The sequence below is a fragment of the Acomys minous genome, assembly GCF_964271855.1.
Source record: "Acomys minous genome assembly, chromosome: 13".
NCBI classification, from domain to species: domain Eukaryota; kingdom Metazoa; phylum Chordata; class Mammalia; order Rodentia; family Muridae; genus Acomys; species Acomys minous.
Genome location: NC_140495.1, coordinates 13,443,786 through 13,461,565, shown reverse-complemented (window position 1 = coordinate 13,461,565; position 17,780 = coordinate 13,443,786). Strand labels below are relative to the sequence as shown.

Sequence of the window (17,780 nt, the reverse complement as noted above, 5' to 3'; positions counted from 1 at the left end):
TACAGAGAAAGAAAAACAAAGCAGGAACAGTAGAGACTTTATTTCTCAGTACATGGCCTTGGGCAAATGGCTGTACACATTTGCACCTTAGTTTCCATGTATAAAACAATGGTGATAATTATTCCTTTGTTACACATTGTCATAAGGAATAAATGAGAGAATGCAGACTTAGTGCCGTGCCTAGCCCACCTTTAGCTTTCAGAAAAAGTTTGTGGCTGTCTCCATGTGTCAGGTCTGGCTAGCCTGAGCAGAGAGGAGAAAAAGGAAGGTTTGTATGCTTGGACTGCTCTCAAGGTCACTAGGTGTGTGGGCCTTAGGCTTGTCCTCAGCTTAGTGGGTCTTTCCTCAGGAAGCTCATCCTAAGTGCCCTGCTGGTCCTCTGTGCTTTCACTGCCATACTTTTGAGTTATGCTCACTCAGATTTACATAAATGCCAATGTTTTACACACCACAGATGCTCAAGAAAGGGCTCTTGTTGAGTAAGTAACGAGCAGGATTATTTAAGAGACAGTCAATGTGCCTGCTATTTTATTTTGAGCACTGTGAGAAGGTTGGTGGCTCCAAGTTGTTTCTGCATTCTTTTTTTTGTTTGTTTGTTTTTCAAGACAGGGTCTCTCTGTGTAGCCTTGGCTGTCCTGGACTCGCTTTGTAGACCAGGCTGGCCTCGAACTCACAGGGATCCGCCTGCCTCTGCCTCCCGAGTGCTGGGATTAAAGGCGTGCGCCACCACGCCCGGCTCCTGTTTCTGCATTCTTGAGTTCAAATCTGTGTAGCTCTGGCTGTCCTCCTCCAGGAGGAGGACAGAAATGCAGGTCCACGTGATTGTGGGTGGGAGGGAGGGTAGATAGGTACTGGGCATGAGTTTTAGCCTGGAAATGGACTGAGAGGTCAGTAGGTCAGATTCTTTGGGACTGAGCGAAGAAGTGCAGATCTGAGAAAGGCAGTGAGCAAAGGTGGCTTGACACAGCTTGACACCCAGAAGGATTAAGCTTGGGGCTGGAAGCTCCATGGTGCCATGAGGCAGCTGTGCCCTTCACGAGTTTGGGGATGAGCCCCGAATGGGTGCTCTCCGTCTCTGAGAAGAAGCTCCCTTCACTCAGGTAAATGTGTGTGTTGAGTCATGGAAATGCTTTCCAGTTAGAGTTGTTGGCAGCTTCAGGCAGGCTGTGTGTCAGAGCCCTCCCTAAGCTAGCATTGTGAACAACTCACAGTCCAACTATGTGGCACATACCTGTAATGCCAACACTTGGAAAGAAGATTGCTACAAGTTCCAGGCTGGCTAGGACTACACCTAAGGCTTCGTCTCAAGCAAACTTAATCTGAGCTTCATGAGCTTTGCTTCCAAGTTGTTCCTTTGAGCCTAGGAGATGGTTCAGTGGCCTCATCCACTCACCTGCCCTGTGGAGTCCCTGAGTAAGGCAGGCTGTGGCTTGAAAGCAGCCCCTCAGCCCTCAGGCATGGCCAGCACCCTTGAGCATGCCTGCTTGTCTGTCTCTAGTTGCCATCGAACCTCCAGGGCTTTCATTAGACAGCCCCTCCACCTCAAGGACATTTGGACCTTTCTCTGTCATCCAGAAGGTTTGGCTAGGGTTCCAAGCTGGCTTGCACTTGCCCTGACCACCTTCCAGGGTTCCTCAATGTCCCTTGCTTCTCAGATGCTCTCCCTGCCTTTCTGCTACCCAGCTTCTCCATTCGCATGGCTGTTCTGCTATGGCTGACATAATGCACACTTGAGGAATATTCCATGGCACATTTGTCACTGGGAATTGCACATGTGAATGCTCTCATCTGTAGTTTGGGCTTGGTCCCAGTGATGCCAGCATCAGTATGGAACAATTCTGCCAGCAGTTTCTGAGGCCACTAGCTGGCATTCTTGGGGAGTGAGACAGGCACACATCAAGTTCTAGTAAGAAAAGTGTGCAACGTGTGAAAAGTGAGACGTGAGTCTGAGACACTGCGAGGTTATGAAACTGCCTGAGCAATCCTTGCTTCTTCCTGCTGTTTAGTGCTACTCTTTCTATTAAAATTCTACTCCGGGGGCCAGGCGGTGGTGGCGCACGCCTTTAATCCCAGCACTCAGGAGGCAGAGGCAGGCGGATCGCTGTGAATTCGAGGCCAGCCTGGTCTACAAAGTGAGTCCAGGACAGTAAAGGCTACACAGAGAAACCCTGTCTCAAACCCCTCCCCCCAAAAAAATTCCACTCTGGGTGCAGGCAGGCAGAAGACACTCAGAGGCCCACCTGCCACCGTGCAGCACTGGGCGGGGGGGCGTGCACGACTATGATGAGCAAGTGTGTATTGGAGAGAGAAGGAGAAGTCGAACTGTGTGTGCCCTATGAACAGAGGTGGCACCGGAGACTTGAGTAGCCTGTCACCTGAGGCTGTGCTGATGTCCTGGCCTGTGCTGCTGCTGACGGCCATGGCTGGGCTCATGGTGCTGCAGAGGCAGGGGTCTGTGTCAGTGTCTGTGGCCCATGTTACCAACCAAAGGCCATGGGGATGTCCCTGGTGCTGACTGGGGCCATGCTGATGTCCAAGGACTGCTCAGAGCTGGCTCTGCCCCTCGCCTGGGCAAAGCTACAGAACTGCCTCAGTGGTGGGAGGGCACAGGAGAGCCGGGTGGGCTGACCAACTCAGCTACCACCCAGGCCCAGATCCAGGGCTTTGAGTTGTCCCACCCCGACATCTACCCCATGAGTGAACTGCTGGAGCGTGTGGAGGGGCTGGTCCTACAGGCCCAAAGTGGCAGGACCTTCATGATCCAGGGCAACAATAGCACATCTGAGAGGAGTCCCGGTGAGGATCCAGTATTCATAGTGTAGCAGAACCCAGAGGCCTCGAACCAGACCAATGAGTGACCCATTGCAATGAACATTTGAAGGAAAGCCTCTTGGGCAAAAGAGTATATTATGTGACATATTGTGATACACCACAGATTCCATGGCGAGATTGATTTGTTTGTCTTTTCTTTTTTTCTGGTTTTTTTTTTTTCTTTTTAGATTTTTGAGACAGGGTTTCTCTGTGTATCCTTGGCTGTCTTGGACTCACTTTGTAGGCCAGGCTGGCCTCGAACTCACGGTGATCTGCCTGCTTCTGCCTCCTCGAGTGCTAGGATTAAAGCCATGCACTACCATGCCCAGCTTTGTTTTCTTTTGGGGGCGAGATTACAAGAGTGGACATGGAAGGATGGAGAAATGAGTGGAGTTGGGGTACATGGTGTGAAATTCATAAAGAATCAATTAAAATAATAATAATAAATGTGCTGAAGGAAGGGAGAGAAAAAAATCTCTGGGCTAGATGGTGGCGCACTCCTGTAATCCCAGTATTTGGAAGGCAGAAGCAGGCAGATCTCTGAGTTTGAGGCCAGCTTGGTCTACAAAGCAAGTTTTAGGCCAGCAGGGCAGTACAGAGAAACCCTGTCTCAAAAACGAAATAAATAAACAATAAAACCCATCTCCGCAGATGGGCAGAGCATGTGTGCTCAAACACACGTTCTTGTGTGAGTGAGGTCAGCACACATCTGGATGCTACAGGGTGGCTGTTGTTCTTTTCTTTCAGTGAGGAACCTGGAACTTAGGGAGGTCAGAAGCACTTCTGGTGCTATAGAGTTGGAGAGCTGGGATTGAACATTTTTGTTTGCTGTTTTTGAGACAGTCTGTTGTTTATGTAACCTGCTATTTAAACCAAGCTGGTCCTCAAACGGGGCAATTCTCTCAGTTGTTAGGATGGTATCATGCATTATCATACCCAACTAAAAACTTGGCCTTGATTTTTTTTTTTAAAGATGTATTTATTATGTATACAGTGTTCTGTCTGCATGTAACACCTGCCCACCAGAAGAGGGCACCCGATCTCATTTTTGTGGCTCATGTTTGTGAGCCACCGTGTGGTTGCTGGGAATTGAACTCAGGACCTTTGGAAGAGCAGACAGTGCTCTTAACCTCTGAGCCATCTCTCCACCCTTTGGCCTTGATCTTTTAAACACAGTACAGAGTAGTAACTCTGTGGGGCAATACCTGTATATCACTGAGACAGCTGCGTGCTTCTGGGAACTTGTGGTTTGGTGCAGCCAGCAGCTGTGCTCTGTAAAGGGCTAGACAGTACATGGTTTAGGCTAGGTAGTATGGTAGTCCAGACATCGCTCTTGCGGACGCTCAGCTCTGCGATGGTCATGCTGTGATAGCGTGGGTATAGACCAGTGGTGGCATAGTGGACGTAGCTTTCCTTATCCCAGGAAACCACGACACAAAGTAAACCTGGGCTTTGCTTTGGCCTGTGGGGGCCAGATTTTCCTGATACCTAATTCATTAGTGTTTTCCCCATAGCACATGCTCAGTGCTTCCTTTCCTTTTTTCCTTTTCTTTCTTTAGTTTTTTTTTTTAAAGGTTTTTTGTTTGTTGTTTGTTTGTTTTTTGAGACCTGGCACCTGGCAGTTCAAGTGCTTCCTTTTCTACCCTGTCCTATTTCTTCTACAGTATGTGGGTGCCCCAGTGGCATACATCCAACAGATATATGTGAAGTCATCAGTGTCTCCCTGGCACAGAAATCTTCTGGCTGTAGATGTGTTCCGATCCCCTCTGTCCCGGGCATTCCAATTGGTGGAGGAGATCCGGAACCACGTGCTGAGAGACAGGTACTCCACCGCAAGCCTGCCAGCTTTGCAGGTCTCGGGGTCCTCGTGGGTTCGTTGTGGCTGCATCCTCACAGCTCACAGAGTGGGGTGGGTATGAATGGGCCTGACGGTAGTGCGGTAGCCGAGAAACAGCTGACCCGTGGCTCCTGCCTCTGTGCTCTGCCAAGATTAGCAGGCTGTACCTGGGGGTACCTCCTGGAACGTGCTGGCTTAGCAGACTGTCACTGTCAGGTTTTAGTTAGCTAATGACATTGACAAGAATTTTGATGAACTAAAACCCCGTTTTCTTCCTCTCCCTCTTGTCCACTAAAACTGTCTAAGGTGTTGAGTGAGGGGGCGGGGGTTGCATGCTCTCACACTTGCCTTTCCTGGAAGGAAATGGGCTTTATGGCTCCAGTACACTCCAGGCCGGGCAGATACGTGGTCTTCTTGTTGACCACTTGGAAGCATTTCCCACAGTGCCCTACTCGTCAGGCTCTTCTGAGGTAGCAGGGGGCAGTAAGGCGTTTAGGAGCCTGAGGACAGATGAGGCCCTGTAAGTACAGTGAAGTACAGTGGGTTGGCCCTGCTCGGGCAGAAACAACAGAGGCCTCCTCCCGTCTTCTGCATAGCTCAGGGACCAAGAGCCTGGAAGAGGTTTGCCTGCAGGTGACAGACCTGCTGCCAGGCCTCAGGAAACTCCGGAGCCTGCTTCCTGAACATGGCTGCCTGCTGCTGTCCCCCGGGAACTTCTGGCAGAATGACTGGGAACGGTTCCATGCTGACCCTGACATCATCGGGACCATCCATCAGCACGAGCCCAAAACTCTGCAGACATCAGTCACACTCAAAGGTACCATCAGCACTCAGAGCCCGTGTGTGGCCGCTGTCTCTCCCAGTGGCTGCTTACCCCTTGCTTCTAAGAGGAAGGGCAGAGAAGGGGTCTGAGTAGCCCCGCTGCCACTCCATCTCCGCGACTGGCACCCCTGTGACCGTGCTTGCTTGTTTCTGCCCGTAGATTTGCTGTTTGGTGTCCCGGGGAAGTACAGTGGGGTGAGCCTCTACACAAGGAAGAGGATGGTCTCATACACCATCACCTTGGTCTTCCAGCGCTACCATGCCAAGTAAGGTGCTCAGGCCGCCATGCTCTGTGGGAGACGTGGGCTTGAGTGGTTGCTTCTCTGGCCAGCATGACTCCAGGCCTCCTGTTGAAATGTCTGTGTTCTTTACACCAAAGAATTCTGATAGTTTGAATGAGGACGACCTCTAGGCCTGAGAGCACGGGAGCTAAGGCATGCCTGACAGCCTCCATGGCGTGGTGTTTTCCTCTGGTTTCTTCTTCCTCAGCCCTGGGCTAGTGGCCTCAGCTAACAATTGAGCTCCATGCAGCCTATGGCCTCCATGTGAGCCACTGCAGACAGCTCTCCACAAGTGGCTAGGGCACTTGAGGTGCCTCTGATGTGCTCTTCTGGGCCTTTGGCACCTGGAACCGTGTATTAGGTCAGGAAAGGAGGTTTGCAGCTTCGTCATCCTTCCGGTGTCTGTGGAGACTAGAGACAGTGAGACACCGAGAGAAGCTTCTGCTCAGCAGGTGGGAGGAGGAGACCCTGCTGGGCCCCTCTAGGGACTTTTCTGTCCACAGGTTTCTGAGCAGCCTGCGTGCCCGGCTCATGCTCCTGCACCCCAGCCCGAACTGCAGCCTGCGAGCAGAGAACCTGGTCCATGTGCACTTCAAAGAGGAGATTGGCATTGCTGAGCTCATCCCCCTCGTGACCACCTACATCATCCTGTTTGCCTACATCTACTTCTCCACACGTAGGTCTCAAAATGAGCTTTTCCATGACACCCACTTCCTTCCCTGCTGTCACAGATGGATGGAGCCGAGGTGTCACTAAAACCAGGCCTTCATTCCCCCATAGATTCTCAGGGGCTTCTGAGGAAAACACACTTTGTGGGTTAGAGCTCCCAAAAGATGTGCTCCTTTCTCTTCTAGTTAAGCAGGGACTTTCCCTTCCTCAACTGTTGGCACATTCTCCTCTCAGGAGCTGGGTTAAGAAGGGCTCCAGGGGCTGCGGGAGGTACTGCCCTAATGTGCCCTCTCTGCTCTTCAGGCAAGATCGACATGGTCAAGTCCAAGTGGGGACTCGCCCTGGCAGCTGTGGTCACAGTGCTTAGCTCACTGCTCATGTCTGTGGGGCTCTGCACTCTCTTCGGCCTGACGCCCACACTCAATGGCGGGTAGGTCTCACAGGGCCAGGGTGAGCCATCAGGCCCCTTGCATATCTGAGCACGTGTTGACTGTTGGACTAGATGTTTGTCGTTTCCCATTGTCTTTGCCTTACTATTTTTGACATTAAAGAGGTACCTTTTCTTCCTTTTTTAAGCATACATATATGTATATGATGTGTATCTATACAGATACACACACATATATATCATGTAGTTATGTGCGTGTATATCTGTGTACATGTGTACACATATTCGTTGTGTGCTTTATAGACTTGATATTTGCACATATATGTATATATGGCTGTTGATGTATATTTTAAATCCATATGTACACAGCTTTCATTTTTGGGATATTTATTTATTTGTTGTTTGTTTTGTTTTTTTCGAGACAGGGTCTCTCTGTGTAGCCTTGGCTGTCCTAGACTCACTTTATAGACCAGGCTGGCCTCGAACTCACAGAGATCCGCCTGCCTCTGCCTCCCTAGTGCTGGGATTAAAGGCGTGCGCCACCATGCCCAGCTTATTTTTATTTTTATTTTTAAATATGATGGGGGATAGAGGAATGTGCACATGAGTACAGGTAACCACGGAGGCCAGAAGAACCCCTCAGAGCTGACATTTTGGGAGTTGTGAGCTGCTGGATATAGGTGCTGGGAACTGAACTCAGGTGCTCTGCAGAACAGTAAGCGCTCTTAACCACTGAATTGTCTCCCCGGCCTGCACACTGCTTTCTAAGGGCTTGTGTCCCGGGAAGTGTGAGGTACAGATGCACACGTGTCTTCCTCATATTAAAAGAGGACTGGCAAGGTGGCTCAGTGGGTGAGGCACTTCCCGCCAAGCCTGAGTTCAATGGCCTGAGTTCAATCCCTGGAATCCATGTGATGGGGGGATGGAACCAGCTTCCACAAGTTGCCTTCTGATCTCCACATGCATGTTGTGACACGTGTGTGCATGCATATATACATACATACATACATAAACGAATATATTGAAAGACTTTTTAAAGGAAGATTTACATGCCCAGATAGAGTCTGTAGAGTCCGTGTTGTCAGTGTACGGGGATATACAGTTTGCCGCCTTCTTCACTGACGCTCCTTTCCCCTCACTCCTCACAAAATCAGTTCAGGAGCCCTTCCTTGTGTCTCTGTGGCTGCCCTGCCTGGTGTTACCACCCACTGGCCTGTCCCTGACCTTGACTTCTCCCGAAGTCATAGGAAAAACCACTTTCCCCTTGTGCTAGACACTGGTCCACAGCTGTGCAGAAAAGCTACTTCATATTTCTCCTGTTTGGTTCCTCGTCCTGGCCTGCCTGCTTCCTCTTCTGAGCCACTTTCAGAGCTTCATTTACACGGCTGAGGCTCGCCCAGCAGCCTGAGGCCCGATGGGAAAAGTTACTCTTCTCCAGACACAGCTTCTCAGCCAGAGTGCAGTCAGTTGGGCTGGGGTCAACCCTCCCATTTAGATGATTGTCTTGGCCTGGAGTGACATGTGTAGGGTCCTAGAAAGTGGTCATTCCATCAGGCGTTGGAATCTAGTGTGGAAGGGTTAGGAAACCTGTGGTCTGGCAGTGGAGCAGTTTCCCTTCTACACTGGGTAGAAGAGACACAGGATGGTAGCTGGGGCCTTGGCAGAGCTTTGGTGCCTCCTAAGAGCTAAGAGCTGTGTCGATAAGAAGCCCTGTTGGATGAAGGCACACTAGAGAAGGTGTCCACCCTGTGCTGTCGAAGCCACTCGGCAGCCTCTACTGTGGGCTGGAAGCCCCACAGCCCTCCCAGGGCTCAAGCCTGGTCAGAACAAACCCTTTGTTGGACCTGATGGTGCCACCATCCCTTACTGTCTCTTCCTCTGTTCCCAGGGAGATTTTCCCATACCTGGTGGTGGTTATTGGGTTAGAGAATGTGCTGGTGCTCACCAAGTCAGTGGTATCAACCCCAGTGGACCTCGAGGTGAAGCTTCGGATTGCACAAGGTAACTAACACGGGGCTGATGGGCTGTTCCTCTTATATTTATGCCCAAAGAGATAAGGACCCCTCAAAATGCGTCTTTTAGGGTTGTCGTGATAGCTCAGTCAGTAAAGAGCTTGCTGCACAAGCGCGAGGACATGTGTTCAATCCCCAGACCCGGGAAGAGGCCGGGCATAGTGCTGCACAGTTTCACTCCTAACAGTGGAGGGACAGACAGGCAGATCTTTAGCTGGCCAGCCACTTTACCCTAGTCAGCGAGCCTTGGACCAAAGGAGACTCTGTCTCAAAATACAAGATAGATGGCTCCTGATACGGCCTCTGACCTCTAACCTCTACACACCCTTGCATACATATGCACCCACACAACCCTACAACAAAAAATTCTGCCTTGCTTTGGCCTTCAGTGTGGTATGTAATTGGTCACTAGGCCCTGGCAGCCTGTTAGCTTATGTCCCAAAGAACCATGAAGTCCTTACAGTATACTTGGTCCTGGCCCACGTGTCAGTAAAAACACTAGCTAGCCACTAGCAGCTCTCCGCTGCAAACTGACAGGGTCTCACTGTGTAGCCTTGGCTGTCCTAGAACTTGCTATATAGACCAGGCTGGCTTCAAATTTACAGAGATCTTCCTGTCCCTGCTGGGGTTAAAGGTGTGTGCCACCATGCCTTGCTAAAGGGAGGTGAATCGCTTGAGGTACTTTATCCTAGGCTCATTTCTGTGAGAAGAGCCATTCCACCTACCCTGGAATGAACTTCTGTGCTTTGTTACACCTTGCCCTGGGTGTGGGGTCATGAAGAGGTGAGGCGAAGTCTCTTGTGGGTTCATACACACTGTAAATGCAGAGATTTGTTCATATGGCAGCTATGGAGGGGGACTTGCTGTCCCTGGGGACAGCATGGGGGAAAGCCAGGTAGCTCCTGCATTGCTCTGGCCTGTGCAGTGCAGACCAGCAGGTCAGGAGTGGCTGTGGTTGCAGTGGGTGGCACTGGGCCTTCTCAGCATCCCACTGTTCCTGTGTGGCAGTTGCACCATGCTGGTCACTCCCAAAAGTCTCCCATTGAGTGGAACGGTTGCCCCTCTTCATGCCTCTGTCTTCTGAGGTATACAAGGTTCAGGGGCAGACATGGAAAACAGTTCGGTCCTCGATGCCCTCAGTGCTCTAGTTTTCCCCCTGCAGGCTTAAGCAGTGAGAGCTGGTCCATCATGAAGAACATGGCAACTGAACTGGGCATCATCCTAATTGGCTACTTCACCCTTGTGCCTGCCATCCAAGTAAGGCCCCATGTATGGAAGCCATGTGTGTGTGTGTGATGTGTCCTGTCATCTCGTGTAAGATTTTAATAGAGTCTATGTTGCTATGCCAGAGATCTCAAACAAGGCTGGGGAAGAAAACCCAACTCTTAGCAAGTTTTGCTCCTTAACTAGGCCTAGGATGCAAACACCCCTTTCCCATGTGGGGCAGATTCCTTCCTCTTTCAGTGGTAACTGGCCAGAAAGGCACTTGAACAGGTCAGGACTTGTGGAGAGAAGGGCTCTCGAGGGAGCACGCTGGTGGGCTTAAAGTCTTCCGGTTTGGATCAAGCCCTTGTACCTTTCTCAAGGGACTAGAAGATTCTGGGAAAAGCACCTCAGTCAGCTCTGGAGACGGGTTTGCAGGCTCTGTGCTGCCCTCTGGTGAGCTGCTGTCCTGACCCTACTACTAGTCAGCTCCTAGTCTCCAGGCTGGTGGCTGAAGAATGTTTTCCTTTGTCTTTGCCGTGCCCTGCTAATTCTGGGGCGTCTGCTTCCCAGGCGTACAGCCACGCAGCCACAATGCCCCTGCTGTGCTCTCATTCCAGGAGTTCTGCCTCTTCGCTGTTGTGGGCCTCGTGTCTGACTTCTTCCTCCAGATGCTGTTTTTCACCACTGTCCTGTCGATTGACATTCGCCGGATGGAGGTAAGAGTGGCCCTGCCCACTCTCTTGCTTGCTGCTGGCTCTGTTCAGATGGTCTCTGAGGAAGAGAGTGTGGCCCCGGGCAGAGGCAGTACTCCCATGCAGGCAGCCTCGGAACAACATGGGATCTGACCACTGTGCACTTGACAGCTAGCGGACCTGAACAAGCGGCTGCCCCCTGAATCCTGCCTGCCCTCCGCCAAGCCTGTGGGGAGGCCAGCACGTTATGAGAGACCCCTAGCTGTACGGCCGTCCACACCCCATACCATCACACTGCAACCATCTTCCTTCCGAAACCTGCGCCTTCCCAAAAGACTGCGTGTCATCTACTTCCTGGCCCGCACGCGCCTGGCACAGCGCCTCATCATGGTACCCATCACCCCTGTTCTGCCTTACAGAAGACAGCACTCAGATCCCAGGGGAGCCCTACAAAGCAGCTCTCTGATACGCCTTTCTGCCTCGTGGCCTGTCTGCGTGGGAAGTAGCTCCAGGGTCAGCAGGGGGGAGTCCAGGACAGGGAATCTCTAGGAGGAAGCTGCTTTGTATGGTCAGTTTTCCTGGGTTGGTAAGCAGCAAAGAATAGTGGAAATGTGCTGGCTGCTGGGGTAAGGCTCTCTCCTAGGCAGTTGAAAGGAGAGAGGGGCATACCACTGATGAGGCCCTCTGGACCAGCAGCAGGTCAGGCGGTTGGTCCCTGTGACCAAACTGACCAGGGAATAGCGTCAGCTTTCTGGGCCCAGCTAAGGAGAGGAGGGGAAGTTCTGTCATACTAAAGGGGTTCCAGTGATTTCTAGCCATGAAACAGTTCCCAGGCATGAAAAGGGAGCCAGGCCTCTAGTGACAAATGTTGATAGATGAGGAGGTAAAAGAAAGCACAGCTTGGGGGTCACGTCCTGCCTGCACATCCAGGTCTTCCCAGTGTACAATGCAAGACTGCTAGGGCCCAGGGCTGCCCGATGCCTACAAGGCCCTACTGAGCACCTGACACCCCACTGCAGGCTGGTACCGTTGTCTGGATTGGCATCCTGGTATACACAGATCCAGCAGGGCTGCGCACCTACATCGCTGCCCAGGTGACAGAACAGAGCCCACTGGGTGAGGGTTCCCTGGGCCCCATGCCCGTGCCTAGTGGAGTGCTGCCTGCCAGCCACCCGGACCCTGCCTTCTCCATCTTCCCACCTGATGCTCCTAAACTACCAGAGAACCAGACATTGCCAGGTGAGCTGCCTGAGCATGCCGTTCCAGCAGAGGGTGTCCATGACAGCCGAGCCCCAGAGGTAACTTGGGGGCCTGAGGATGAGGAGCTGTGGAGGAAATTGTCCTTCCGCCACTGGCCCACACTCTTCAACTACTACAACATCACACTGGCCAAAAGGTGAGTGGAGCTGTGCCGACTGTCACCTCTCTCTTGGTGTCAGCTCACCATCCCCAGAGCATCTCCTCCTCCACTAGGTGAGAGAACACTAGTCTGAATTCTGCTTTGAATTTGAAATAGTTGAAAGCAATTCATGAGGTAATGGTACAGGAGCTAGCACTCCTAGCAGATACACCTGGGAGGGTGGCCCTGAGTCCTTGTTCTCAGGATGCTAGGATGCTAGTGATGGCAAGATTGGGTGCCAGATCCAGTTTGGGGCGGGGCTGCAGGCAGTGAGCAGACTACACTAGGAGGGCATCCCGGCTGAGGCAGGGCATCACTATACTCACAGGTACATCAGCCTGCTGCCTGTCATCCCTGTCACGCTGCGCCTGAATCCACAGGAGGCTCTGGAGGGTCGGCACCCTCAGGATGGCCGCAGTGCCTGGGCCCCACCTGAGCCTTTGCCTGCTGGTCTCTGGGAGACCGGACCTAAGGGGCTAGGTGGAACACAGACCCATGGCGACATTACCTTGTACAAGTAAGGCCTTGGTGAGACTAAAGGGTCAGAGTGGAGCCAGTGTTGGGATACACCCTGCTCACACTTTTGCTATCCCGCACAGGGTAGCCGCCCTTGGCCTGGCAGCAGGCATCGTCCTAGTGCTGCTGCTGCTCTGCCTCTACCGGGTGCTCTGCCCGCGTAACTATGGGCAGCCGGGTGCTGGTCCCGGCAGACGTAGACGTGGGGAGCTGCCCTGTGATGACTACGGCTATGCGCCGCCTGAGACAGAGATCGTGCCCCTGGTGCTGCGAGGGCACCTCATGGTGAGTTGGGTGGGGTTCAGCGGACAGCAGGTCATCACGGCCTTGGCCTGCGCCAACACAGCACCCTCACGCAGGACATAGAGTGTCTGGCTAGCGACGGGATGCTGTTAGTGAGCTGCTGCCTGGCAGGCCAAGTCTGCGTGTGGGACGCACAGACAGGAGACTGCCTAACGCGGATCCCGCGCCCAGGGTAAGCGCCGGTTGGCCCGCCCCTTGCCTGTTCTTGCTGGCTCTGTCCTCAGCTCATACGCTTCTGGTCCCTCACCCTGGCCAGGCCACGCCGGGACAGCTGCGGAGGCGGGGCTTTTGAAGCTCAGGAGAACTGGGAAAGGCTGTCAGATGGTGGCAAAGCTAGCCCCGAGGAGCCTGGGGACAGCCCTCCACTGCGACACTGCCCCCGAGGGTCTTCACCGCCTTCCCTCTTCGGAGACCAGCCAGACCTCACCTGCTTGATAGATACCAACTTCTCAGTGCAGCTGCCCCCAGAGCCCACTCAGCCCGAGCCTCGCCACCGGGCGGGGTGTGGCCGCTCTAGGGACTCTGGTTACGACTTCAGCCGACTGGTGCAGCGTGTGTACCAGGAGGAGGGCCTGGCTGCTGTGCACATGTCTGCCCTGCGCCCGCCCTCCCCGGGACTCCCTCTGCTCCAGGCCTCTCAAGAAGAGGGAACTGCTCGGGAGAAGGGCTCCCCTCCTCTGGCCTGGGCCCCCAGCACAACAGGCTCCATCTGGAGCTTAGAGCTGCAAGGCAACCTCATCGTGGTTGGACGGAGCAGTGGCCGGCTGGAGGTGGGCTGAGGGGCTGCCCACACTTAGCTGCGGGGCTCCCACAGGGAGTGGGTGCTTACGGCTTCTGCGTTTGCAGGTGTGGGATGCCATTGAGGGTGTGCTCTGCTGCAGCAATGAGGAGATCTCCTCAGGCATCACAGCCCTTGTCTTCCTGGACAGAAGGTGAGAGTCCCCGAATGCTTGCCTCGGCCCATGTTTCACGCCACCTGTCAGGGTCAGACCACTCTGTGCTGAGGCTTGATGCTTCTTTCCTTAGCTTGGTGTGGGATTTGGCTTATTTTTACTCAGTCTGTTACCTGTTGAGATGAATAGTTCAAGTAGTGACCACTTTAAAAATGAGAAGTGTTTGTAGCTGGGCCAGGCATGGTAACCCAGAGTACACTGTATTTTCTTTCTACCCTTCTAAGTCAGTATCTCTTAATGGATTGTGAATACTGACCCCTCTGGATATCTCACTCTTATTTTCAGTTGCAGAAAAGGTGTGTGCAGGTTCTCTGTTTTTGAAATGCGGTCTCATTTGGGTTCCTGAGTAGGAACCAATAATTATTTTTCTGAATGTGTTCAGGGTTTTTGTTTATTCTTTATTTTTATATTTTTGGTTTTTCGAGACAGGGTTTCTTTGTGTAGCCTGGCTGTCCTGGACTCACTTTGTAGACCAGGATGGCCTCAAACTCAGAAATCACCTGCCTCTGCCTCCTGAGTGCTGGGATTAAAGGCATGCGCCACCACCACCCGGCTAGGATTTTTGTTTTTAAACAGGTATTTTGCCTGCATATATGTGACTGTGCACTGCATGTGTGTCTGGTGCATACAGAAAAGGGTATTAGGTCCCTGAGCTGCTCTGTGGGTGCTGGGAGTGGAACCTGGGTTCTCTGGAAGGGTACCTCTGAGGGCACTTTACCAGCATTTGGGAACCTCAACTATCTAGCCTAGACTGACCTTAAAGCCTCAGCCTTTCAAGGGTCAGGATTACATGTCTGTTCTGCCCTGGGCTCAGGAGAACATCCTCCTTGTTTAAAGTCTGTACTTGTTTAATGCTGCTCCTCTCTCCTGTGCTGCTTGCCCCTCATACTGTCTTGGGATTCTGCATATAAACTGGGTTGGAGGAAGGGGTATACTACCTCCTCAGTTCACCTGCCTGCTCCATAATGGCTCTTCCAAGGGTCCTGGCTATTGGTGGTCTCACCGTTTAAGCTAGATGGGGGGTGGGGGGGCCTTTGGGGGAGGTGTGAGGGGAACTCTGGATCTCCATTTTGTCTGCTGCCATCTCTTCTGCCACCTCTGGACCCTTGAACAGGCATTTGCTCCATCCTACTCATGACCTGGCCAACCTTGTCAGGTCCCTTCTCTTCAGCTCTAGGAAGAGCTACCGTGTCTCTGGCCTTCAGAGTCCCTGGTGACCATGCACTCTCCTCACTCCCCCCTTCTGTGCAACATGGGAGTCCCAGCTGAGTCTTTTTGATGATCATGGGCAGGTGTAGATACCCACTGCCTTTTGCTGAAACGAGATTTCAGAATCCCACCAGATTTGTGATTGTAGGGACCATTGGCAAACATGCCTGCCTGTGCTTAAGAATTCTTGGGAACAGGCCGGGCGTGGTGGCACACGCCTTTAATCCCAGCACTTGGGAGGCAGAGGCAGGCGGATCGCTGTGTGTTCAAGGCCAGCCTGGTCTACAAAGCGAGTCCAGGACAGCCAAGGCTACATAGGGAGACCTTGTCTCAAAAAACAAAACAAAACAAAAAAAGGGAATTCTTGGGAACAAAGAAAATCTCTTGTGGATAAAGGCAACAAGTTAACTATATACTTAGGTCAAAGTTGACTTCTGTCATGAAGATTTGCAGGCCCCTAGGCCAGGCGTGGTGGCACATGTCTTTAATCCCAGCACTCAGGAGGCAGAGGCAGGTGGATCTCTGTGAGTTTAAGGCCAGCCTGGTCTGCAAAGCGAGTCCAGGACAGCTAAGGCTACAGAGAAACCCTGTGGGGGGAGAGGGGGATTGTAGCCCCCTATAGTGGCTCCATGGCACATTCTCACCCTGGGTCCTTTCCCTTCCTCAGAATTGACCCTAGTCCTTAAGAGCTCCAGGCTACAGGGGAACCTTCCATTTGTTACATACATTTTAAAAAATAAATAAATAAAAATTTAGATTTTATTGTTCTTCTGTGTACAAATATGCACCATGTGCCTGGTGCCTGTGAAGGTCAAAAGAGGGCATCAGATTTCCTGGAACTGGAGTTCCAAATGGTCATGAGCTGCCATGTAGGTGCTGGGAACTGAAACTGAGTCCTCTGCAAGAGCAGATGCTTTTAAAAGTGCTGAGCCATCTCTCCAGCCCTGCTTTTGTATTTACAGGTGTGTATGATGATGACACTTACCAGGTACCACCTTATGAATTATTAGCTCATTTAACCTTTACAACCACTTTGAGGTACAGACAGTTAATCTTCATTTAACAAGAGGCTGGCACTCTGCAGCTCTAGTGTCTTTTTACAGCACTCTGTGCATCCCTCGTGGCTGTAGTCTTTCCTGTCTTTCCCTTCTAGGATTGTAGCGGCTCGGCTTAATGGTTCCCTTGATTTCTTTTCCTTGGAGACTCACACTTCCCTCAGCCCCCTGCAGTTCAGAGGTCAGTGGGGCTGGGCTGGCAGGCATTATAGATGGTGGTGGCGAGGATGCCAGAGAGATGCCTTTTCAGACTCTGCTCACTGAGCCTGTCCTCCTTAGGGACCCCAGGCCGAGGCAGCTCTCCTTCCTCACCCATGTACAGCAGCAGCAACACAGTGGCCTGCCATCTGACCCACACAGTGCCCTGTGCGCACCAGAAACCCATCACAGCCCTGAGAGCTGCTGCCGGGCGCCTAGTGACAGGGAGCCAAGACCATACTCTAAGAGTGTGTATTGTGTGGTTCTTTGTGTGCTGGTGAGCTGGAAAGGGGGTGGGGGACAGGAGGGTCTAAGCTGGCGGAGTCCCACAGGAATGATGGAAGGCATTTCATAGCTAAAACTTGGAAGGTCACAGAGAGACCAGAGCCTCTCCTCCCTGTCCTAGGTCTTCCGACTGGAGGATTCGTGTTGCCTCTTTACCCTGCAGGGCCACTCAGGGGCAATCACAACTGTGTACATTGATCAGGTGAGGGACCTATGGTGGTAAGCTGCCCCAACTCAGTCTGGCCCTTGGAGGATGGGAACGCCATTGTCAGTAAAGGCATACCACCCATGATCCAATTCCCTTGGGCCTCTTTCCCCAGACCATGGTACTGGCCAGTGGAGGACAAGATGGAGCCATCTGCTTGTGGGATGTACTGACAGGCAGCCGGGTCAGCCATACATTTGCTCACCGTGGAGATGTCACCTCTCTCACCTGTACCACGTCCTGTGTCATTAGTAGTGGCCTGGATGACCTCATCAATATCTGGGACCGCAGCACCGGCATAAAGCTCTACTCCATTCAGCAGGTAAGCAGGTGGAGTATAAGGTCGGGTTTTTTTGGAGGGAGTGCACCCACATTAAAGACCTCTTCTGGCCTTGCCTCCAGGACCTTGGCTGTGGTGCAAGCTTGGGTGTCATCTCAGATAACCTTCTGGTGACCGGCGGCCAGGGCTGTGTCTCCTTTTGGGACCTAAACTATGGGGACCTGTTACAGACAGTCTACCTGGGCAAGAACAGTGAGGCTCAGCCTGCCCGGCAGATTCTGGTGCTGGACAATGCTGCCATTGTCTGCAACTTTGGCAGTGAGCTCAGCCTAGTGTACGTGCCCTCTGTACTGGAGAAACTGGACTGAAGGCAGGCCGACTACACAGCCCCCGGCCCCCACCCCAAGGTGGGGTACTGGGGGCAGCAACTCTTGGACCTAGACGGGAGGCAAGAAGAGTTAAGGCATCTTCTTTGCAGCTGACTCTGAACTGTTGTCTCCTGACTGTGATATTAAACTTTTCTAAAAATCACATTTACTAGGGGCCTGGGCTGCTTGTGTCATTCATTCCACTTCTAGACCCTTCTTTTGAGCACGTGGAGCACAGAGAAACCCTTAAAAAAAAAAATGTGGTAAGTACAGCAAAGGGAGAGGGGTCTT

At 52.3% G+C, this 17,780-nt stretch overlaps 1 protein-coding gene across 2 annotated transcripts in view; it reads left to right on the top strand.

Moving 5' to 3' along the window:
* Positions 1–17,652, top strand: part of SCAP (SREBF chaperone) — a 59,913-nt gene extending 42,261 nt beyond the window's left edge. For both annotated transcript variants that reach the window (XM_084752593.1, XM_084752594.1), the window contains 20 exons: positions 4,476–4,633; positions 5,245–5,465; positions 5,631–5,736; positions 6,255–6,427; positions 6,724–6,850; positions 8,697–8,809; positions 9,983–10,077; positions 10,644–10,742; positions 10,890–11,108; positions 11,738–12,114; positions 12,446–12,634; positions 12,717–12,918; positions 12,993–13,108; positions 13,193–13,706; positions 13,783–13,868; positions 16,252–16,334; positions 16,433–16,599; positions 16,758–16,838; positions 16,957–17,163; positions 17,244–17,652. In XM_084752593.1, coding sequence (XP_084608719.1) covers positions 4,476–4,633; positions 5,245–5,465; positions 5,631–5,736; positions 6,255–6,427; positions 6,724–6,850; positions 8,697–8,809; positions 9,983–10,077; positions 10,644–10,742; positions 10,890–11,108; positions 11,738–12,114; positions 12,446–12,634; positions 12,717–12,918; positions 12,993–13,108; positions 13,193–13,706; positions 13,783–13,868; positions 16,252–16,334; positions 16,433–16,599; positions 16,758–16,838; positions 16,957–17,163; positions 17,244–17,489 — 3,579 coding nt within the window. In that variant the 3' untranslated portion in view covers positions 17,490–17,652. The remainder of the gene's footprint in view (positions 1–4,475; positions 4,634–5,244; positions 5,466–5,630; positions 5,737–6,254; positions 6,428–6,723; positions 6,851–8,696; positions 8,810–9,982; positions 10,078–10,643; positions 10,743–10,889; positions 11,109–11,737; positions 12,115–12,445; positions 12,635–12,716; positions 12,919–12,992; positions 13,109–13,192; positions 13,707–13,782; positions 13,869–16,251; positions 16,335–16,432; positions 16,600–16,757; positions 16,839–16,956; positions 17,164–17,243) is intronic.
* The last annotated feature ends 128 nt before the right edge of the window (positions 17,653–17,780 follow it).